Source organism: Verruconis gallopava, assembly GCF_000836295.1.
Source record: "Verruconis gallopava strain CBS 43764 unplaced genomic scaffold supercont1.11, whole genome shotgun sequence".
NCBI classification, from domain to species: Eukaryota; Fungi; Ascomycota; class Dothideomycetes; order Venturiales; family Sympoventuriaceae; genus Verruconis; species Verruconis gallopava.
The window spans coordinates 590,327-612,344 of NW_015622147.1; the positions used below are offsets into that span (position 1 = coordinate 590,327).

A 22,018-nucleotide genomic window follows, 5' to 3' on the forward strand; every position below is an offset into this window, starting at 1 on the left:
AACAAAAAAAGAGAAAGCTTTTATGATTAAATCAGCTGTTGGCGCAGATGGGGGGCGGGATAGAAGTACAGTGAGGTACAAAGTTATACTCGTACAGCAGAAGTTCACGGTGGCATTAGATTCTCTTCACGCAACATCAAACTGCTATCGATGCCCTCCATCAAGTCTGGGTACTCCTTCCAGAATCGTTCCAAGATTCCCCAGTTGGAAATATCCATGAACTGTGCGTAAAACTCATCAGTTGGCTGGGGCTCGCCATTGTACTCTCGCGTGATGAAATCCTTCGTGAACGTCCCTCTTATTCGGTACGTACAGCACAGAAGTCCGATCACAGACTCGAGCTCGTATTTTGAACCGTACCGTATGAGATTGTCACGCATCTGCGGCCAGAGTATGAGATCGAAAGCGAGATGGTGTTCCTGAACAAGCTGAAGCGGCGTTGGTCGAAAGTACGTGGGGAGACGACTGAACGTATCCTGCGACGGCCAAACAAGCCACTGAACGGCTGGTTAGCAGTGACAAACTTGGATCACACGCCTGCCTTGATCATTTTTTATTCGGAGTTGCTCACTCTGCAATACAAGTATATATGCCAGCAGCTGGCAAATTTCTCGGGCGAAAGCAACGGCAGGCCCGCCAACTCGTCAACGACAAAGTTGGCGAGAACATTGCTCGATCCCCCAAATAAGAGATCGATCGCCTTTGGAACGGGAGGGCATTTTTCCGCCATACTCGGCGTGGCTCGCAGCTGAGCCATGAGCGGTACAAAGCCCTGCCCTCGTTCCAAGAAGCGGAAATTCGCATTGGGCCTATCAACGTTCCACAGCGGGGTCCTGAGCCATTCGGGAGTATCAAGCAGCTTTTTCAGGACAGACAACGAGACAGTGGCATGGCTTGTTCGGAAAGGTTCGCTCACTGGTGGAGAAGAGGCGGCAACAATCGATCCATTCGTAGATGCCAAGTCGGTGTCATGTTGGCTGCCCGCGGTGCTACACGACCTACCACGACAGCCATTGCATATAAGGCTGTGAAGCGAAAGAGGCCCTCTGCCTCGATCGGCGTTCGCTGCAGCCAGCTCCCTTTCCAGCTGCGAGATCTTGGCTTTGAGATCCTCCACGAGCCTCCGCTCACGCTCGCGCTTCTGTTGCTGATTACGTCTATCCCGTTCCCGCTTTCGAAGCAAAGCCTTGGACAGTCGATCAGGGCGGTCTGGTTGCTCAACCGGGGAGCCAGCCGTTGGAGGAACACATGCAGTACCCTGCTGAGCCTGTGAGTCTGTAGTGGCCATGTTGAGTGCTAACAGTGGAGCAGCGAGTCACTGCACTCATTATCTATTTACATCGAGTCAGTTACCCCAGCCTCGATTGTTGATACACTAAGTTAGTTTGGTTCAGCATGCGGGGTACAGAATGCGGAGGCGAAGTGGATATCTGTTTCCCGCGAGTCACCAACTCCTCCCTTGTTCGTTCAAGGACTTTACGGCAAGGAGATGCTCCCGTTTCGACTCGAGCGTGGTCTCGTCTTTACGTGTTGATACACTACAGCTAAGCGGAAAGGATCCCAAGGAGAATACGCACGGAACCACGAACATGGGACCTAATTGAAGCAAGCTTCCGAGAAAGACACGAGTGTCGCAACGAACAAGGGCTACAGTTATAAAAAGCTTCCTAAAGTTCGACTAGTCGTGTGGTGTGCGTGCACTTTGCGTCGAATTCCTTTCGCCAAGTGCTGGTGTGTTCCTCTGCCGAAACCGATGAAGCCCCGCAGCCACAACCAGACGTTCGAGGACATTTGAAGCGCCGAAGAAAACACGAAACATCGTCAAGATAATTGGACAAAGGCAGCTTTAAGAAGAATTTCAGCATCGCTTCTCACGGACGGGCCCTCAAACGAAATGAAAGCTCGTCGAAGCCGTTGCACTTGGTGGCGATAAAGGAAAGACGCTGGATGATTTTAACTCCACGACACAGCGATCTACATGCCACCGGGGACTCTTCGCATCGTGTTGAGACGGCAAAGGGGACGACGAAGCATCGCAAAACAAAGTTCGGTTCGCGCGTTTGCACTCGCCTGACTTTTTCCTCGAAACGCCGCACAACCATTTTCCGGCCTCGGGGGAGTTTGATCGCACAGCCACGAGGGATGCTTCGATCGTTCAGCCGTCGACGCGAAGAAGGTAATTGCCAGAAAAGCAGCCAGTCAGTCGTCCAAAGCGTCTTGTTTTGCTCGCACGCTGCAAGACCTTCTTCCGTCTGTCCGATCCGTCATCCAACTTTGGTCTAAGGTATTTCCCCCCACCGTCCGGCCCAACAAAAGACAAGACGAGAGACACGGCTCCTCCCTCCCCGCAAAAAAAAAGGCCAACAGTGCGTAGCTTCGAACTCGTAATTGCGGACATGAGCTATTAAAACCACGAGAAACAGAAGACGTCGTGCTTAGCCGGCGCCGCAACAGGACCCCGACCTAGGAGCGGACGACGGGCATTTCTGCCGGCGGCGGGCTTCGCGACGCTTTCAGCGCTGCCACCAGGTGCGGGCCGCTGGATCGCATATGTCAATTCAGAAGCTGCTCCCCTCTTGCTTGTTTCTCAAGTAGAAGGGTGGCATGCCGGCGTTACTCGCGAGTTTGAAGAATCGTTGCGCTCATTTGGCAGAGAAGAGCAGTTGATCTCCCAGCCAGCACTATCATCTTGAAATCCCGCCGGCTTCTTTCATGAGGCTGGAGGTACACAGCGCAAAGCTGAACCAGTCTGCGCCGGCGGGCTAGTAAGATGTAAAGGGGGCTGCGCCGTTCAGTGTATGTAAGGTTCCACGCGTCTGTACGAGTGAAATGTAAAATGCCGCAGCTTGGAACTCTATTTGTTAAGCTTGAAGCTCATGGTGAATCCTGTGCAAGAGGACCAAAACGAACAAGTATTACTTTTCCACGTCCACGTATTTCATAAACATGCATTGCGTGCGTAGAGCATTCCCGACCGCCAGCTCCTCGTGCTGAATTCATTCCCGCATGGCTGCTCGTGCCCATATGCAGTACTCCAAACTAACCAGCCCTCTAATGATACATATCCGTTCATGAATTAACTCTCAGACTTGCTAGTGCCGCACTCAAACCCACACACCTCAAGCTACCAGCTCTACGAAGACCTGCCATCAGGCTCTCCGTGCCTCCCACTCCCCGCTCGTTGTCCCAGTTTCTGAAGCAGAATCTCATGTCCCGTGGTGAGCCTTCCATAACCACAGTTGAAACGGGGACAAACGGACGATCTTGCGTCGACGCGGCGAGAATACCGTAGTCCTGAGCGAAATGGAGCGCGGCGGCGAAAGCATGTGACTGGGATTGAGCTAGCGGCCCTATGATGCTAATTGTATCGTCAGTGGGAGACTCGACGAAAGAGCCGAAAAAAAAAAACAAATCTACTTACACATATACCTCAAAAAAGGCGTCGAGCACAAACACGGAATCCGCTCTCAGATCCGCCTGTCCAAACGGCGCTATCTCCACAATCTTGGTCGTCAAGGTGCCCGTCGGCGTGGCACTTAGTGGTGTTCTCGGCTGTTCACTAGTAGTTGGCGATGGCTCTCCCAAAGTAGTAGAAGTTGTCGGCGTCTCAGCGGTCGGCGTGCTTGGGGAGGAGGCGTTGTTGGCACCGAAGCTCGACCAGCTTGGCCGCCGCTTGATGACGTTGCTGAGAAAACTACTAACCTGCAATGACATGCTCTTCTGACGCGTCTGCTCGACCCTAAAAAGCCGCACCCCGTAATTGTCGTGGCGCGGTCGAAGGCGCCAATGGTCCGCTGAGCGGGGCATTGTGTTCTTGGGGTACTTAGGCAAAGGAGGGAACAGCGAAAAGAACGAAGCGGGCTCCTTGCCTTCTTCGATCTCAGTAAGATCTGGCATAGGTGAAACGTCCATAGTGATAAGACGTGCAGAACTGAGCTCCTCTTGGTGACAACCGATGCCCTTCCAAAGGTAGAGCTTATTGTTTGCGGAGATGAGGTAAGGGAATCCCGAGCAGAAAGACTGTAGGCTGAAGTCAACTTCGTCGAAGACAACATGACCGAGATGTCTGCGCCCGCAAAGCACGAACTGCAGAGGTACGCCGATCGAACTGCGTGATTTCGAGCCCTTGAACGTGATAAGGATTCCGCCAAGCGCCTGTATGAAGTTTGGCGTCTCCTGTCCTTGTTGAATAAGAATGAATTTACCACTGTTGTCCTTGGCCACGCGCTTGCCGAAGAGCTGCGCATCCTCCAGCGCCGCTGGAGAAACATCTGAGCCGGCCCAGAGATAGACCTCTGTGGACTTGACACCCTTGGACGTGCTGAACACGTGTGTGCACACGTACATTGATTGATCAAACAGTATGTGTTCTTGGTGCGATGCAACGGAAGTCAATTTGCCATCGTTCGTGATTTCTTGGAGCTGCTTCTTGATCGTTGTCACTTTCTCCGTAGACAGAGGTGAAGACTCCAATATTGACAACGTGTCGATGTTCTCAGGCCTCGTCGCCACCGGTCTTTCATCGAAAAAGTCTCCAAACAACCGAGTAGCTTCCGAAGTATGTGGGATAGGCGACTCGGCGGGAGCACCAGGCTTAGGGCTCTCTGCCGGAGTCTTAGGCCCAGCGTTTCCGTTAATAGGTGAAGGGCGAACACTCAACGGCGGTGATAGAGGCGACTTTTTGCCAGACCTCGAGATCTCAACGACTGCTGAAGAAGCCGTTGCTACTGATGAGATACCCAAGCCCGTTGTACCTGACTTTTGCCCGTGTGTCGCGGCTTCTTTGGTCGGCTTTTGTGGGTCGACTGGAGCCTGTGGCGGTGGCATTAGCCCAGCATCTCTCATCGCCTTTTCTTCATCCTGTTTTGTTGGCAACTTGATCGGTGAACGCCTTCCAGAACTGAAAGGCCCAGGGGACTCTTGTCTTGCAAATAGTGCCGTTGAGTCTCGAACAGACATTGGTGCCATGGAGTCTTCAGAGGCCGGGGCTGGAGAATTGTTACTTGATCGCGATGGAGGGGTATTATGGAATCGCTGCTCGAACAAAGCACCAATTGCGGCTTTGCTAGTCGTTTCTTTTTTTGGTGTCTCCGTTTTGGAGTCGGCTGGCGGCGTAGGGAGTGGCCGAGTTTTCGTGGGAGAGGGTGACTCGGCAGGCTTTGGTGATACAATGTTCCCCTGTTGTTCACGTAGTGGAAGACGATTGGGTGTGCTGGTCCGCTTGGAGGTTTCCGAGTCCACGTCAGGCTTGACCTCTGCGCTTGACAGCCGTGATGATTTAGAAGGTGTAAGCGGTTTTGTCTTTCTGGCTGGTGTGTCCGGTGCTTCTGGCTTTGCCTCAGCCGCCATGCTGAGCGTTGACGATGCTGGACTGCTGTGAAGCACTTGGCTTGGTTTGACCGGTTGAACACTAGGCAATCTTGTATGCATCGGTGGTGTTCTGTCGGCTGGCATCGACCCAACGGTTGATGTCGCTGGCTTCGACTCCACATCAATCGGTTGTGGCTTCGCCGTAGTTGCCTTAACCTCTTCCTTCGCCTCCTCAACCTTTGTCTCTTCCTCTGCCGTATGCGCAGCCTTGCCTTTCGCTCTTCTCTTAGGTCCTCTAGCCCTACCTTTCGTTTTGTGCTCCAACTCCGGGCCGGTACCTGGCTGCTCATCCTGAGTAGTTGTCCTGGATAAAGCAGGTGAATCGCTTGGACTTGCGCCCTTGCTCGCACTGCCACTTCCCGGCGGACCTCTCGCTAACATACTCGCGAGTGCAGGATTGAAACGATCGGCCAACTTGCTCGATACACCAGGCTTGACCATACCTGCCAGACCAAAAGGCTGTGCAGTTGATTTCGGTGCGGAAGGCTCGACGGGGTTTTCAGCGTATTTATCAACTGGTTTTTCGACAGAAGTTTCGACCGCTTTCTCCACAGCAGGTTCTGGCTTTGCCTTTTCAGAAGTCGAAGGCCCGGATCCAATAGTCAAGTTCGAGATCCTCTTCTCCGCTACAGGTGGAGGGCTCTTTTCCTTGACAGCTGGACTTTCCAACTTTGCATTTGTGACCGAGGGTTTGGCCTGGCCCCTCACGGCCCTCATTGCTGCAAGTGCTTCGGGTGTCTCCTCTCTTGAGCTCCTGTTCAAGCCAGACGGCATCGCATCCTTTGCGCTCTCCGACTTGTTTAGCGTCTTTCTCCGCGCCAGCGCCTCCGGCGTGGACGGTAGCTCTGCCGGTTTTTGCGGACGCGGAGGCGCGTCACCCGCCTCGGCACGCGCCTTAATTGCGGCCTTTTGCGCGTTAAGTTGTTCTTTGAGCTCGTCGACGCGCTTGCGCTCCGGGACGCCACCGGTGACGTTTAGCGCCGCCTTCCCACGTGTAATGTTATCCTTCAGAGTGTCTGGCGGTACCCAGTTCTGCGTCTTCGTCCGTTTCAGATTGCCCAATAAGTTCTTGAATTCCGGTTCTTCGCTCTTGCCAGCATCTGGAGGTGGCGCACGAGACTTTAGGTTAGCGCGGAAGTCAAATTTTCCAGGAGAAGACGGCATGGCTGTTTTCGCAGGCTCAAAGGAGTTGGTCCGGGTTTTAACCAGGGAGGGCGGTGGCGAGGGAGAGGACGGCTTGGCTGAGGTGTCCGGCTTATCTTTGGCTAAGGCTGCGGGCTTTGCAGCGACTTCTGGAGAGGGCGGTTTCGCTTTTGGCTCCGTAGGCGACAAAGGTTTAGACGTTGGCATTGGTGCGGGCTTGGCCTCTGTTACTGATGAAGGACGCGATGATTCTTTTGACGTAGGCTTCAAGATCTCGCGGCCGAACGGCAAGACTTTCGGTTCGGTTGAAACTGGACTGGAGAGCTCCTTTGCTGGCGAGGCAGCCCTTTGTTGCTTTGCTTTGTTGATCTCTACCATCCAGGACGGCTGCGCAGGGGGAGGCTGTGCCACAACCTTTGGCTTTTCCTCCTTCAGAAGGCTTGATTCCAGCCAGCTCGACTTGGTGGGGCTCCATCTCTTTGAGGGGCTCGCTGGAGAGCCGGGCTCGTTGCCTTGCTCGTTGCTTAGACTGCGTAGCGATGCCACCGATTTTGACCGGCTATGGCTGCGGTCCGGCAACGAGGGTTTAACAAAGCCATCGGCATCCTTTGCGGTAGAGGCATTCTCAGAGCGCTGCGTGACGGTAAGATTGCTGTGGCTAGAAGTAGGCCGCGAACTAGGTTCGAGGGAATTGTCACGGCTGGCGGATGACGCGAGATCTGTGACTGGCATGGCGCCTCCATATCCATTACGGTTGCTGGCCGAAGAGCCCGTTCTTGTCAAGCCGGCGCCGGACTGCTGACTCCACCTCTTGCTCACGCTGTCCGCACGTTTGAGCATTGCGCTCTCGACGAAGCCTCCCATGCCCTTCGTTGGCGACGGCGGTCGCGCGCCCAACGGTGTCTTACGCTCTGACGGCGAGGGCTCAAGTTTTGGCGCGTCCAAGATAGAGGCGGGTGGAGACTTCATCCTCAAGGAGCCAAACTCCGTACCCGCAGTGGTGCTCGAGTAGCGATTATTGCTGAATGTGCTGTCCCTGACGGAATTGGTGCGTGAGGGTGAACTGGAGCGCGTGCTGTCGGGCGGTGGACTGCCCGTGACCTCTGCCTCCGCCGTGGACTCGCGCGACATACCTGGAAGCCTCATCCTGCCTGCGCTCGAGCTGGTGTTGTCCTCCTCTTGACTCCGCCGGTACGCAGCGGAGCCGATGCCCCTGTCCGGCGTCTGCCTGAACCAGGTCGGGTCCTTGGAGCCCAATGCTTCAGCAATCTGCGCGCGCGATGGCTCTTTATCATTCTCCGATGATGGATCAGGCGTGCTACTCCCGGACGCATCAGGGCTCGTCTTGAGAGGGCTTCTGGCTCTCTCCGGCGTGTCTCTTGGTGATCTCGCGGCGTTTTCCTGGGCAAGCCACGACAATGGTCGACGGCCATCACCTCCCCGTGACTTCGGCCTCTGCTGCCACGACAGCGTGCCCGATCTCGCCAATTGGCTTGCCGTCTGCGGTGTCGACGTCGTGGGTGAGGTGGTGCTTGTTTCGTCCGCCATCTTCGCGTTGGAGGTGGTCTCGCTGGCCCTGGGTGACGCTGGTGTACTGTCTCTTGATGCTCGCTGCGCCGGCTTCTCGGGAGAGATACTTCTCGCGCGTTCTGTCAAGGAAAACACATGCACGTCAACACTCAACAGTCCCCACATGCAGCGAGCGCATCAACACGCGTAACGCAGATACCAGCGCTTCAACAAAATTTTTTGGTCTCTGCTCATGGACACGACCTGACTCACCAGCACGTCTCATTTCACGCTCCCGCCGGCCTTGCTCGATCTCCTTCTCCAATGCGGCGACCCGCTCTGCGTCTTCGGCGTCCTTCTTCGCGCCCAGATTCTGGATCGACTTCAGAAACTCGCTCGGCGACAGATCGTCGTCTTGGTGGGAGGAGGCCATCGTCAGCGTAGCCAGCGAGTGGCCCTATGAATCGATTCTATTCTGGGAAAAAGAGGTGAACAATCGGGATCTCCCCAGCATATGCGCGCTGGCCCTCGAACGACCGGTCCTGGCTACGTGCAGCTCCTCTTGGGCAGGGATTTACCCGCTTTCGCGGACACGCATTGGCTTGTGTGGATAAACAAAGCAGCAATGGAGCAGGACGACCAGGCTCCCGCGTACGCAAGCGATAGCGAATGGCAGGCAACGGATGCAATTGATGGAACGAACGGAAAGCAATAAGGCTTGTTCAAGTCCAGACGGAGTGACCTTCCGTTCTTTTTCCTCGTTCACAACGGCTGTCAAAATCTTGGGCAACGAGATGAGCGCTGGGGGAAACCGGCGGACGTGTGTCTTAGCGGCTTTCGCGCTCGGGCTCTCCTGCGCCATCTCACGTTTCCTCGAAGCTTCGGCCTGCGTCGCGCGTCTCAGCCTTTCGAGAACGCCACCCGTCCTCCGTCCATCACCTCCTTTGACCAGCATCGTTCCACGCACGTTTTGTGCCCCCTCAATAGTCGACAGATCGCATGGTTTCATCGCTGGCCCGCCCCGTAATAAAGACATCTCCTCGTCGCGGCATTTTGGTGCTCTCCCGTACGCCAGCCCATCCTGTACTTCCTGCCACCCCCTTTTCCCCTTTCTCGTCCAGCATCCGAGGAGACTCCTCGATTCTTCACGACACAGAAGGTCTTCCCGCTAGTACAAAAACATCCTCTCCTTCGCATCCGCCACCACCCAATCAATGCCCTCCCTCAGCCCCTCGCCCGTCACGGCACTGCTGGAGACGATCTTCCACCTGTGTGTCTTGATCTGGTCCAGTTCGAGAGCCTGTTCCCCTCGTCAGCCTAGACAAAAGAAGAAAAACAAACAGGTAGGCCAGCCGTGGGGCGGCGTTCTATGGCAACGCGTTCCCCGTCTTTCCGGTATGGCCCGGATCGTTACCTTTCGAATCTCCTCTTCACCCAAACACCCTGGCACATCGCTCTTGTTTTTAAACACAAGTAGGCTTGCACCCATCAATCGCTGCTGACCAATTAGCAACGGCTCCAGCCTTGTCCTCGTTCGCGATCTGGCTAGCACGTACTTCTTCCACGAGCAGCTTTTTGAGTTCGTCCCTGCAGTCCGTGAGACGGGACGCGTCCGTGGAGTCCACGACCCAGATCAGCGTGTCCGTCTTCTCAAAGTAGTTCTTCCAATACGTGCGTAAGGATTTCTGGCCTCCGACGTCCCCTGGGCGGCATCAGCACATCTCAGAAACCTTATCCAAAAGCAACGCACAGATGTTGAGCTGATAACTGCGGGATTTTTGTCAGCTCTTTTCAAGAGCGCCTATCGACATCACAGCCTATCTTACCCGTCGACCTTTATCGTCCGTATCTGGAACCCGAGCGTAGGGCTTATGTCGTCAATAGGCTCTCCCAGCAGTTTCTTCGTAATGGTTGTCTTGCCCGCCGAATCTAGACCACTTAAAAGTCACAGGTCAGTGAGGAACAGACGCGCTGACTTGTCTTTCCTGGGACGCGAACGCACAGCAGCAGAACACGCATCTCCTTGTCCTTCAGCCTAGCTTTCCGCAGGATTCGTAGCATCTTCCGGCACCGACGACAAAAAGAATCCGAAAGACGGTGAGAGTGCGTGGTGTCCTCGACGTGACGAATCTCGTGCTGTGTAGTTTTGTAGAGCGCTGATTGGCTGGTGGATTGTGCTTAGCGCTTTTCCGCTTTCTGACCGCGAGGCTGAGTGGAACCACTGTTGATGTCGAACAACAAGGCTGCCAGAGAGAAAACCTGTTGTAAGAGTACTCGGAATGCGTCTTGGTGTTCTTGGGTCTTGAGAGCAACGGTCAAAGGCTTTGAGCCCTTTCACTGTGGTCAACTTCTCCTGATAGCATTTCCCCATCAGACCTGAGATCGCGATAACATTGTCGCAAGAGATGGCTGGGAAAAGGATGGCTATTTCGTTAGACCAGAATTCGGTGATATTTGTCTAATTAAATGGGTTGTTCCTAATATGACAATAGCCCCCATAGTTCGACAAGCTACCTCAATATCCCCTCAGCGGAAAGCAATCCATTCACCCTTTCGTCATCCACAAATGAGTAGCATTTATCAAATCATTCAGCTGAATTTATCGGTGGCCACCCTTAGCCAACGGTTCTGCGCGGCGCCGTAGGTAACCGAGCACGTTCTTTTTGTCGTCGAGCAATCACTCCGTCTTTCGTGGCCAACATTTCAACATCTGCAAGGTGTCCAAATCCAGTTGAGTCGTACTGTGAATTTTCAAATCGGGACGTCTCTACATGTCTCGGGATCACAGATGGGAAACGTGCCGTACATAAGATTGACGAAATGATTTCAAGCTACATCCCGATACACCTTCGCTTCAGCAGCGGCGAGTCAAGCGAACTATCTCCTCACAATGTCAACAAAGAGGCGAGCAGCGACAGTGTGGATGGCCATGTATCCATCAACAATGGGAGTCACAGTAGAGATTTCAAGGAGATACCAGATATCAACGACGAGTCTCACGTGAAAACAAGGTTCATGGAGAAAGAGGGCCATAAGCATGTTGCCGCGCCCTCTGATGCAAAATCAGCAGGTAGAACGTCTCGTGGCGAAAAAGAATCAGGCAACGCTGAGAAATGTTCGAAAACATCTACTGAGGAGAAAATCACATCGGCCCAGACAAGAATTCAATTCAAGCTACTTTCGGAGCCTTTGGACCCACGAAGTTCTCCTCGTCTTCCAATCTCAAACACGAGGCTAGTGTTGGCGCGTTCTATTACGGCCAAGTAAGTCATCCAAAGCCACCGGCTACACACTTTATGCTAATTTAGACAGCTCAACGGTCAGACGACGTGACAATTCCAAAGGCAACATGACCGACATAAGGCCGGCCTCTCGAGAAGATTTTCCCGGAAGCAAACTAAATCAACGTTCAGCAAATGAAGATTTGATGAACAAAAAGACGGCTGGAAGCCATTTTGAGCTAAATTCAAGTAAAATTCCGAACACTAAATCCATTATCCGGCTCAAACCACTTCAGCCTCCGGAAACGAGTCGGCCTTTTCACATTCGCTCAGTTGTAGCTCACAAAAATGAGGGCACGACATCGTCACGTAATGAATACATCAGGGCATACAAGAAGTACTATATTTTGAAAGAGTCAAAGATCTATCAAGCACCGCAAATGAGGAAACCGGGCGGTTGGTTGACACGTGCAGAGCGTAAGGCCATTTCGCGAACTCTTGTTGACTTCCAAAGCCTCGGAGGAGCGACCGAAGTACCCTACAATGATCGCGGATGGGCAATAAGTCCTGATATAGATTGGAATTCCCCTAATCAGCTTCTAGATTGGGAAGGCAAAATCCTTCCACCTCCAGTAGAGTGGGACGGGCGTCGGCCGTGTGAGCGCGACAACTGGTGCGACTTCATCTTCGAGTACATACGCGAGAGCCAGCCTTGGTTCGTGAAGAGTGGTGGGGAGGCAAAGTATGAATCTTGCTGCGTCGTAGACACCAACCGAGAACTTTTTAGAGCCAGTGAGAACGGCGAGATCGCACCGCGAGATTGGATTGTGGAGACTGTTGAGAATCAGCCACTGCAGTCTTTCTGGAGGTTCTTTTTTAAGATCCCTCCGGCACCAATTGATCTTGAGGATGTGGGAGACGACCCATTCTGGCTTCGCTACGTCCACGGGTCAAGCATGTTATTGCCGTACGATCACGGCGACTTCCTCTGCGAGCCAGTCACTGATAGTGGAGAGACAACAGAGGAACAGGAGGCTTATCGTTTGTGGATGCGTTCAAAGAAGCAAACATCGAATTTGCTGATCATTGAATTCTTGGGAAAACGACGTGAAGAAGGTGGAGAACGGCGATATCTGCAACGAAAACAGAAACTCGTTCGTCGCAAAGCCGAGAGAAAGCTAAAGATCGTACCTCCACCGAATTCCAATCGTCCCAAGGTTAAGATATATCTCCGGCCTGTGAATATCAAAACCGATAGCCAAGGAGTGTATGACATCTACGAACATTACGCTAACAACACAGCATATGCGTCTGAGCTGCGAGCTCCTGAGCTGAAGGAGATGATTGGACGCTTGCACAAAATAGAGGCCACAGCACTTCCGATGATTGTGGCCATCGAGGGCTCCAAGCTTTCAAAGCAGAGAGATCCCATGAGCTACAGGTGCGTTGAAAAGATACTCGGCTTTGCCTTTGCGAATGAGGATGCAGGTTGTCGCACGCAAATGAGCCATGTCGTGAACTTGGAGACATACGTTCACAAGGACTACCAAAAGAAAGGGATCGGCAAGACTCTTCTTGATCGCATGTTGTACTTACTTGACCCACTCTACCACTGCGTCAGCGATGTGCCCTGGGAACCTCCCACTGACAAACCAGAGTTTTGCACTCCAGGAGGCGGACGGGTCGTTGGCACCTTGCGGATTGTGCTGTACTACGGTGTAGACGAGCGCGCCCGTTGTGTCTGGATCAGGGAATGGTTGAGCCGATACGAATTCCAAATGGAGGCAGACTTTAGTAGATGTGGGATGAAGCTGAATCAATGGTATTTACCCACCTTTTCAACAGAATTGATCATAGCTGACCCATGTCAGGACGCGTCAAGCCATCTTCCAACGTCAGACTGGGCACCTGCTCGATCCGAAAGCCGTCGTGCGATCATTTCTATGAGATTTAGAGGAATGTCACGCATGTGATTCAACTAGAATGAAGAATGAAAACATAGCAGGCAAACGTGGCCTCAAGCTAGAATGTTCTTCACTGGACACGGCTCGCCAGATGCACATGTTTACCACTATAAATGCAAGAATGTCGTAAATAGAGAAGCATACCTAAAATGTAGCATAAGGTCCGGTTCTCTCTGAAGGTGCTCCAAAAAGGTCTCAAGATAATCCAATACGAGCCATGCCGTGCGAAATGATCCATGCACCAACAGCAAAGAATAGCATCCAACAGATCCAGCCGTGTTAATTAGTCTCGATTATCAGATAAATGTTTGAAGTCTATTGTAAGGAGGAGTTCTGCAAATCTAGCTCCATACTTCCATCTGCCCGGCCCCCGTGTCCAAGTTCATGCAATCCATCTTTCTACGCTTCCTTCTTCCTGGCAAGCACCCACAGGAAATTCGCGTCCACCACGTCCCTGACCACGTCGCTCTCCAGAAGCTCCAGCCCAGACTCCTCCAACATCTTCTTCGTTCTCTCCGCACCCCACGCGGACCAGTACATCCAACCGCCCTCAGACAGCCAGTTTTCGTTCACGAGTCCCTCCAGTTCCTCCTCGGAAAAGTTGGCGAGGAGGTAGCCACCGGGCTGGAGCCATTTGGCAATCTTCCCGAGCAGCTGCGACTGTTCGTCGCGCGGAAGGTGGATGATCGAGTACATGCCCACGACGGCCAGCAGGGACGAAGCGGGGATGTCAAGGGCAAACATGTCGCCTTCCATCGCAGTGATGCGGTCCTTGTGCTCCGCGAGATTGTCCTGGAGAAGCTGCAGCTGACGCGCGGAGAGGTCGTTGGCCATGTATTGGACCGTGGGTGCGAACTCCAGAATAGCCTTTCCAGTTGGGACTCCAGCCCCAGCACCGAGCTCCAAGATTCTCGCCTCCTCACCCTCTGGGATTCGTAGCCTGTCGAACAGCTTCTTGAGCCAGGGTATTCGTATGTGGCTATGTGGTTCTGTCCATTTGTTGTACTCGATGGCTATATCGTTGTATGAGGCAGCGAGACGCGCCTTCAGATCCTCTGGAGGCCTGTACGAAGACTCTGAGCCCTTGGACATGATGATTTTCAGTCATTTAGAGCTAAAGCTATGCAGAGACAATGTCTTCGCTATATACATTACATTCTCCGGTGTTCCAATCCGGCAGGTCGGTGACGAGAATTACGTAAGCTCAGGCGGGCTGTTTTTCAAGGCATTTTGTTCGATATTTGCGCCAGTCAATGATGATTATACTGATAAAGAGATACTTTTGTCTGTAATGCTTGCTAACCCATCCATCCTGGCCGTTCGTTGCATCTCCGAAGCGGCAGCGCAATTTTCGCCCTTCAGGATCTGCGTAGAATAGACAGCCTGGCGGGGCCTTCGGCGTAGGATCTTGTGAACACGAGTTTTGCGAGAAGGATGCAAGCGTTCTTCAAGACTAGAGGCTATTCGCGTTATGGACATCATCTGCAGAGGAGAATCCTTAATTCGAAAAAGGCGAAAATTTTCGAAAATGATTCACGTCATAACTTATGTGTGGAGAGGTCATCAAAAACATTCTCCGTCGGCCCTTGCGCTTGACGGCTCTTGCTGTAGAACTACCTTGCCAGCAACATGGAGAACAAAGAGACGCAAGAGAAAATCGCAAACGAACCCGTTGCGACGTTACCAATAATGTTAAGCGAATATGGCGAAAGTAATCTTTGGGGCACCTTTTGTGGTCCTTGGCCTTGGCTGTCCTCTCGGTCGCGTTTCACGGCAATGCTCTGCGTCGAATCTGCCGTCGTCTTGCAACGTCCTGGGATAGCTGAGCAGCAGAACGCACCACGCGCTCATCAGAGCGACGTTACATTATAACTCGATTAGAGCTTGTTCCGCCTCTCGGGCATCAATTCCCCGGACATTCACCCTGGAGATCGTGGGGCGCGAGAGCGCCAAGCAGAGTGGGCTTCCTCTTGATTCGATCTCCGCACCTTGAAGTGATGACAGTGGCGGGGAATGCAACCGTCTCGAGGGTCGTCTACTTGTAGTATTTGCCCCATGATGCCTGATGCTCTTGCTCAATGGCAGGATGTGCGTCATTCTTAAGAACATGGACGCACTTCCTTTCATCCGTTTTCCCTTTTCAATCCCAGGACGTTGCCTTCCTTCAACTATCTTGAAGAGAGGTTCTGGAAGCGGTCTGAGCCAGCCTTTTGGGATCTGCAGATCCTTGCCACGGGGACAGCTATCGCATCAAGCCTACAAAGCCCGCGGGGTTCAGCGTGGGAATCATGGCCACGTTAAGCTTTGAGGACAAGTCCGAGATTGGGCATGCTGAGAACGCATTGTCCGAGCCGACGACCACGAAGTCGGCCTCAGCGACGATGGAGCCGCCAGATCTCGTGAAGGCAATGTCGCAAGAAGAGCGAATCGCGTTCGAGAAGCATCTCGTGCGAAAGATCGACATAAGGCTTCTACCTGCCGTGGTCATCATGTACATCATGAACTACCTGGACCGAAACAACATTGCTGCGGCGCGTATTGCTGGACCGAATGGCAAAGGCTTGCAGGACGAGCTTGGCATTACCAACACGCAGTGGCAGTTGTGTGTTAGCATTTTGTTCGTCGGCTACATCTTGATGCAGGTTCCCTCGAACTTGGTCTTGAACAAGATCGGCATGCCGGCACTCTACCTGCCGACGGTGATGATCGTTTGGGGAGTGATTTCTGGTGCAACTGGTGCAATCCATAGCTTTGGAGCTCTTGTAGCGATTCGATTCCTTCTCGGCTTCGTCGAGGCGGCCTACTTTGTGAGTGTCCTTACTTCCTGACGAGGACCTTGGCTAAACCTCATAGCCCGGAGTCCTTTTCTTCCTCTCGTCCTGGTACACGCGAAAGGAGCTGGCATTACGCACCGCTTTGATGTACTCGGGATCGTTGATTTCTGGCGCTTTCTCCGGTTTGATCACGGCCGGGATCACGAAAGGGCTTACGAACGCGCGTGGCCTGCGAGCCTGGTACGTTCATCGTTTTTCCGTTCCTTCACTTTAACTAAGTCTTCTCTAGGCGCTGGATGTTCATAATCGAAGGATCCATCACGGTTTTCATCGCCTTCGGCTGCTTTTTCATTCTTCCCAACTTTCCTCGAACTACCTCATGGCTGTCCGAACAAGAGCGACAGCTGGCCGTCTGGCGACTCCAAGAGGACATAGGGGAGGATGATTGGGTCTCGTCCGCGGACCAAGGACTCTGGCATGGCTTCAAACTTGCATTCTCTGACATCAAGACCTACATTCTCATGATATTACTTCTTGGCGTCGTTTCGGCCGCATCCGTCACGAATTTTTTTCCCTCCGTCGTGAGCACCCTTGGCTACGACAACATCAAGACTCTCTTGCTGACGGTACCACCGTACGCCCTTGGCGTCATAACTGCAATGCTCAATGCGTGGCATGCAGACAAGACTGGCGAAAGATACTTCCACGTCACACTCCCGATGTATCTTGCGATCGTGGCATTCATCATTGCCGCTGTGACGACCGCAACTGCTCCGCGATATGTGGCCATGATGCTCATGATTCCGGGCATCTACACTGGCTACGTAGTCGCTCTCGCCTGGATCAGCAATAGCATTCCTCGTCCACCAGACAAGCGAGCTGCAGCACTTGCCGGCATCAACGCCGTCAGCAATGCAGCGCAGATCTACGCAAGTTTCATGTATTACGACGCTCCTCGATACAGTAAGTACGTCGTTATACCACTATTTCGCCAGCTAACCGCTACGAAGTCACACCTATGATTGTGAATTGTGTCACCATGGCGTTATCGATCGTTATGGCCACGTTACTACGGTTCATTCTTGTCCGTCTGAATAGAAAACTCGATCGTGGTGAATACGTTGAAGGAGCTGTCAACGCTGGCAGCGCTATACCAGAGGAGGCAGCAAGCAAGGGCTTTAGATTCTTGGTCTAGCACAATCTTTTGTCAACTAACAATGAATCCGTCAATCGACGCGAAAGCTTTCAAAAGTGCTTACGTTGGCCTTGTGTCATCTTTCCATGGAGATAAAGACGTATAATAGCCAGTGCTATTGTGACCAACGATGTTCATGACGGGACTGCACGTCTCACACAGGCAATTCCTACCCTTGAACTTTGGGAATCAAACAATCATATGATACTTTTCCTTTGCAGACCGGAAAATAGAACAGGCTACATGCGATTCAAACAAGTAGCCTTTGCTTTGTGGTTAAGGCAAGTGTATGACGGCACTATCTCTAACCATATATTCTACTCTGAGACCATGCGAGCGCCGAATTGAAAGCATGGATTTTCAGATCGTTCCAGGCAGGTACAATGTGTCTAAGGAGAGCTTAGTCAGTGTGTCTAGCCCTATTTCAATGTCTACACTGAGCGGGGAATCGCTGCGAAAAAGATTGCGGTCTTGTGGCCGGTCCCAGTCCGTGCTGTCAGCATGCTTGATCAAAGTCGCTCTGCCAAGTACCGACGGCGATTGAGAGGATCCTCGAGTGATCACTGCGGCGGCAGTCGAGTTCCAAAACTGACATATTGTGTCGCCTGGTTTGGCGTTCGACGAAACTAAGCCTAAAGTGATGTTTGACCCTATGAACAAACGAGGCGATGCCTGTTCTGAGCCGTCGAGAGGAAGAATACGACGCATTCGATGATCCGCGGACGCGCCAAGCAATATCGAGAGCCTTTCGTTTAGTACTAGAGCTTCCGTCCTCTCGATCTTATCTCGATAAAACTGCTCAACTTCAGTAAACCAATTATCGGAGACCTGTGGTCTAGCAAGATAGTCTACATAAAAGGGCCCAAGCTGTTGTACAACGGTAGTGCATGCACAAGTGAGAGCAATCTTCTCTGCTGCTGGTGCAGATGTAGCATCTAGCAGCCACGTATCCTCTTCTTCGGGGGAAGACTGGACCCAAGCTGATTTTGTAGCGTACTTGTTGCCGCGAAATAAGTCTTTCATGCGATTGACCAAGTTGCGTAGTGGATCTAGGATGAGGGAAGTGAACAGCAAACCCTCTCCGCCGCCACCCTCCGCGCAAAGAACCATCCGATCGTCTCCACATAAATCGTACGACCAGGTATCTGGATCTGCTAGCAGTCCCGGAAAGGGTCTCTTGTTCGGCACTCGCACCTCTTTTCGAACTAGAAGTTGGCGAACTAGCGCGGCTAAGGAAAGGGCATGAATTTTGCGACCCGAGTGTTCGATGGAGTTGTTGTTACTGTAGAAGAGCATAAAATCCCGATACACTTCTCTTACCGTGTGGTTGTAATCGATGTCGAAGCAATCTTCTCGGCAGTCAGATGCCATTCCAGCAAAGGAAAATAGCTTGTCGAGCTTGTTGGAACAAAACGAGTCCCTAAAATTCCACAGAAGATTGTCCAAATGGAACTGCTCTTGATCCTCGAATCTAGAATGCCTCATGTCGTCCAATCGCAAGATCCCAGTTGTCAAAGGGCCTGGGCTCTTGTCGTTGAAGAGTCTGTAGAGCAGCATAAGATGATCCCACGGTATTGATTTGTGTTCTGCGTAGAAAACGTCAATGTCCTGCGCGAGGCCAACCTCCTGCACAATCCAGCATCGTCTCCAATACTCTTCAAGGGTGATTGTATTGAGCCAGTAGAGAGTGCTAGCACCATAACTCTGAGCGTTTTCAAGAGCCCAACTTGTATTCCACGTTACAGGATCGGACGCCTGGATCCAACGAGGCGGTGTATGGCTACCAACAGAAACAAAAACCCGTCGTGCCCGCCTATATATAAAGCCCATCAAAGCAACTTGAGTATTTTTCTCGTGCAGATCTATTTGATTAATGGAAACTGAGTCCACCCAGAATACTCTTTGCTCGTACGGGTGACGCATGTTGTGCAGTGCTTCCCAAAGGTTTTCTGTCACCAGTGCTCTTTTGCGATTCAGGGTTATATCTTTGACTCGCCTCGCATCCCCCCAGTGGTAAGAAATGGCAATGTAGGAGGGATTGCTAGAGAATGAGGCCGTTTCGATGTGGGCCACAATAGGTGTCGCTCCAGACCCCGGCTCAACACGGATTAGTCGAATGCTAGCAGTCGGATCCTGTAATGCTGGTAGATCCGTGGATCTGAACGGCTCTCTGGGGTCATAGAAAAGGTAAAAGAAGAATCCGAAGACTAGAAGGACCAGGGAGCATGTCCATCTCGCCCTCCACAACTTTCGTCCTAATTCTTGAAGACACTGGAGTTGAAAGATGATGAGCTCCGCAGCGTGGGCCGATGCAGTTCCAGCCAATTCAGCGAGAGAAGCAAGGCTAAAAGCGCTACGAGAATCGGGTTGGGACGCGGGAGACGTTATCGGCAGCAACGGCGTTTGTTCACTGGCGGCCATGTTATCTTTGGCTCTGGGTCGAGGTTGATTGTGCAGAGGCAATGACATAGGCGACGTGCCACTACTTAGAGGATTGCAGATGAACCTTGCCCAGAATACCGAGCATTTGTAACGGGGACAAGTTCAGCCCAAAACACATACGCTGATCATGATTGGATTGCCACACACCGACAGACATTCCGTGATAGTGTAACGAGGTGCGGCCTCCATGGAACCCTGCAGGCAGCCAGCGCCTCATTTGGCTGTCGTGTCTTTTTATAGTAACAGTGAAAGCTGAGAATGCAGACTGATGTTAATATCGCGCAATTTGTCAAAGCGCTTCTCGTATTATCGCACGGACGGCCGGTGGTGTTCGTGGAATGCTGGTGCTCATGGCTGATTCACCAGTCAAAGCGCCCTAGATATTCTCTTGCACGATGGTAATTTCCACATGGCTCTTGACCGTGGGGGCTGAGGCTTGCGTTTGGCTTCCTTTCTATAAACGCTGTGCAGACACTGTTCGACGGATTTAACCTTGGCAATGTGCGAAGTCTTTTTTTCATCCTTTGTTTCCTAAGTGCCGTTATTTCCATGATCTCTGATGTGAATGTCTCGCACGAGCGAATCCTTCCGTTTTGCTCTCCTCAAGGGACTTGACAGCGCTGGATTTTTTTTTCTCTTTTTTCTTTTTTTTCTTATTTTTTTTCTTCTTCTTTTTTTTCTCTCTCTTAGAAATGGCTAACCTTCATGTTGGGTCAATTCCATGCATGATTCTCCGGTGTGCCAGATGTTCCATTCCACCCTCGCAAAACTCTCAGTTCTAGGTGATGCTCGCAACCGAAAAGCTTTATGCGCTACTTTGTCATAATATTCTCAAGAAAAATTTTGGTCTGGCCCAACGTGCAGTTTGGCCGCCGGTTGCGTCCAGATTGCATTCTGGATTGGTACGCTTCCGCCAATCTTAGAAAAGATTGGTCATTAACCAGTCCTTATAATCGGCTCTATAGCTTTTCTAACAGCTATAATTATATTTACAACTAGGATAACCATCAACTCTAAAGCGACCGCAGATATAGCACTAGCTATACTATTCATTTATAAGATCTCATTTAGAATATTGTAAAACATAATACAATAGCTTTGCACACTAGAAATTAACCACTATAATTGCAATATGTAGAACCAGCTATAGCAACTTTTACCAAGCAACTATAGATATTTATAAGTAAATATATATAACAAATAGTAGAAGAGATAAAATCCTATATATACCTAGGCTATCGCGCAAATCACACCGCGTGATATTAAAAATGCAGGCTGGAAATTCTATCTTCTCTTTAATATTATATTCGCCCTAAGTACACCTTTTAGTTACTTTTTCTTTCCAGAGGTCAGTCATGCGTCCTACTAATAATATCGAAAACGTCTTGCTAAGTGAATAAGTTAGATAAGTGGCAAAACTCTTGAGCAAATGGACTATGTTTTTGCCATTGGAAAATGTGATCAAGAAAATAGGAGCAGTACTCCTAGCCTTCGAATTCGACAACAAAATACTGAACACAGTTTAGGAGTAAGTAAATGGTGAGGGTCGCTAGCTCGTGGACAGAAACCATGGTGAAGAAACATACGCAGTAGAAGGAGAGAGCGGAGAGTTTTATTCCTCAAAAATGCTTTATCAAAGAACCAGGTTTATACACTGGTGTGCATCGGTTTATCATACTCAACCCGCATCCGGGCACAGCTATTCGGCGACGACGAACATCGCCATCGTCCACACACAACAGCGCATAAGCACGGTGTCGTGTTGACAGACATGCGAGAGGCCGTGTCGTGTGAGACAACTGGCAAAGTGCGATAAAATCTTCTGCGTCGTCTGGTGGAATAGCCATGTTTATTGGTAAAGCTTTCGCGACTTAAATCACTCGTGAACCCCGCGGCAGAGCTGATTGTGTGCAGAAAAACAGATCCGAGCGGCACAAAAGGTACCTCCTCACGCACCTGAATGGGATCGACGAGCTTGAGACGCAAATGCTGCAAGAATCACGATCTTCGAGCGGTTGAGCTGGCTTTGCCTTCGGCGACGCACGCCCAGACGAGGCCAGATCTTGAGCGTTGAGCCTGTTAATGTCTCTGGAAGCAGTTCGCGCACGATGACCCGGACACTCAAGCATCGACCGAACTTTATTGGTCTCAAGGCGCTGCGTCGCAGAGTCATGAGAACAAACTCTCTCCAGCGTTCTTGATTCGTACCAAGGCCTCGTCGGAGCGCGGAGTAAGTTTCGTGCCCTCGGCCGCACTCTGCAATCGCGGGGACTTCAAGCATCCACGAACATGGAATAGTTTGCAGATTTGCCGTCCATTCGGTGCAGCTGCGTTGCCGGCGCGCAGATTTCAGTCCTACTTGCTGGCCCTCCACACTCCGTGTGAACGGTAGAAGCGGAG

General features: G+C 51.7%; 8 protein-coding genes across 9 annotated transcripts; 3 read left to right on the top strand and 5 right to left on the bottom strand.

Moving 5' to 3' along the window:
- Window positions 1-104: 104 nt before the first annotated feature.
- Window positions 105-1,386, bottom strand: PV09_04138 (uncharacterized protein; the record flags this gene model as incomplete). Its single annotated transcript, XM_016357441.1, has 2 exons — window positions 572-1,386; window positions 105-497 (listed from the first exon to the last, which is right to left on the bottom strand). The coding sequence occupies exons 1-2, from the start codon at window positions 1,286-1,288 to the stop codon at window positions 105-107; spliced, it is 1,110 nt and encodes a 369-aa protein (XP_016214845.1). The 5' UTR covers window positions 1,289-1,386.
- A 78-nt stretch (window positions 1,387-1,464) lies between these two features.
- On the top strand, window positions 1,465-2,900 carry PV09_04139 (uncharacterized protein). Its single transcript, XM_016357442.1, has one exon. The coding sequence runs from the start codon at window positions 1,948-1,950 to the stop codon at window positions 2,281-2,283; it is 336 nt and encodes a 111-aa protein (XP_016214846.1). The 5' UTR covers window positions 1,465-1,947; the 3' UTR covers window positions 2,284-2,900.
- A 169-nt stretch (window positions 2,901-3,069) lies between these two features.
- Window positions 3,070-8,455, bottom strand: PV09_04140 (uncharacterized protein; the record flags this gene model as incomplete). The annotated part of the gene is made up of 4 exons (XM_016357443.1): window positions 3,070-3,358; window positions 3,422-3,552; window positions 3,703-8,162; window positions 8,296-8,455. The coding sequence occupies 4 exons, from the start codon at window positions 8,453-8,455 to the stop codon at window positions 3,070-3,072; spliced, it is 5,040 nt and encodes a 1,679-aa protein (XP_016214847.1).
- Window positions 8,456-9,190: 735 nt separating this feature from the next.
- PV09_04141 (uncharacterized protein) lies at window positions 9,191-10,083 on the bottom strand (the record flags this gene model as incomplete). Its single annotated transcript, XM_016357444.1, has 6 exons — window positions 9,191-9,322; window positions 9,437-9,517; window positions 9,579-9,724; window positions 9,773-9,789; window positions 9,849-9,959; window positions 10,025-10,083. The coding sequence occupies 6 exons, from the start codon at window positions 10,081-10,083 to the stop codon at window positions 9,191-9,193; spliced, it is 546 nt and encodes a 181-aa protein (XP_016214848.1).
- Window positions 10,084-10,842: 759 nt separating this feature from the next.
- Window positions 10,843-13,216, top strand: PV09_04142 (uncharacterized protein; the record flags this gene model as incomplete). The annotated part of the gene is made up of 2 exons (XM_016357445.1): window positions 10,843-11,285; window positions 11,335-13,216. The coding sequence occupies 2 exons, from the start codon at window positions 10,843-10,845 to the stop codon at window positions 13,214-13,216; spliced, it is 2,325 nt and encodes a 774-aa protein (XP_016214849.1).
- A 152-nt stretch (window positions 13,217-13,368) lies between these two features.
- PV09_04143 (uncharacterized protein) lies at window positions 13,369-14,544 on the bottom strand. Its single transcript, XM_016357446.1, has one exon. It carries the CDS (start codon window positions 14,297-14,299, stop codon window positions 13,607-13,609), a length of 693 nt encoding a protein of 230 aa, XP_016214850.1. The 5' UTR covers window positions 14,300-14,544; the 3' UTR covers window positions 13,369-13,606.
- A 677-nt stretch (window positions 14,545-15,221) lies between these two features.
- Window positions 15,222-17,302, top strand: PV09_04144 (uncharacterized protein). Its single transcript, XM_016357447.1, has 4 exons — window positions 15,222-16,014; window positions 16,061-16,221; window positions 16,271-16,944; window positions 16,992-17,302. Exons 1-4 carry the CDS (start codon window positions 15,496-15,498, stop codon window positions 17,174-17,176), a joined length of 1,539 nt encoding a protein of 512 aa, XP_016214851.1. The 5' UTR covers window positions 15,222-15,495; the 3' UTR covers window positions 17,177-17,302.
- Window positions 17,303-17,425: 123 nt separating this feature from the next.
- On the bottom strand, window positions 17,426-19,684 carry PV09_04145. Of its 2 annotated transcripts, XM_016357449.1 has the most exons (2): window positions 18,029-19,684; window positions 17,426-17,971 (listed from the first exon to the last, which is right to left on the bottom strand). In XM_016357449.1, exons 1-2 carry the CDS (start codon window positions 19,643-19,645, stop codon window positions 17,537-17,539), a joined length of 2,052 nt encoding a protein of 683 aa, XP_016214853.1. In that variant the 5' UTR covers window positions 19,646-19,684; the 3' UTR covers window positions 17,426-17,536. The 2 variants fall into 2 exon arrangements, with proteins under 2 accessions (XP_016214853.1, XP_016214852.1); XM_016357448.1 differs by having other exon boundaries at window positions 17,426-19,684.
- Window positions 19,685-22,018: the final 2,334 nt, after the last annotated feature.

Coding starts and splice junctions, on each gene's coding strand:
- PV09_04145 (XM_016357448.1), bottom strand. CDS start 19,645: ATGTCATTGCCTCTGCACAATCAACCTCGACCCAGAGCCAAAGATAAC.
- PV09_04143 (XM_016357446.1), bottom strand. CDS start 14,299: ATGTCCAAGGGCTCAGAGTCTTCGTACAGGCCTCCAGAGGATCTGAAG.
- PV09_04144 (XM_016357447.1), top strand. CDS start 15,496: ATGGCCACGTTAAGCTTTGAGGACAAGTCCGAGATTGGGCATGCTGAG. Junction 16,222..16,270: donor GCGCGTGGCCTGCGAGCCTG/GTACGTTCATCG, acceptor AGTCTTCTCTAG/GCGCTGGATGTTCATAATCG. Junction 16,945..16,991: donor TTACGACGCTCCTCGATACA/GTAAGTACGTCG, acceptor ACCGCTACGAAG/TCACACCTATGATTGTGAAT.
- PV09_04139 (XM_016357442.1), top strand. CDS start 1,948: ATGATTTTAACTCCACGACACAGCGATCTACATGCCACCGGGGACTCT.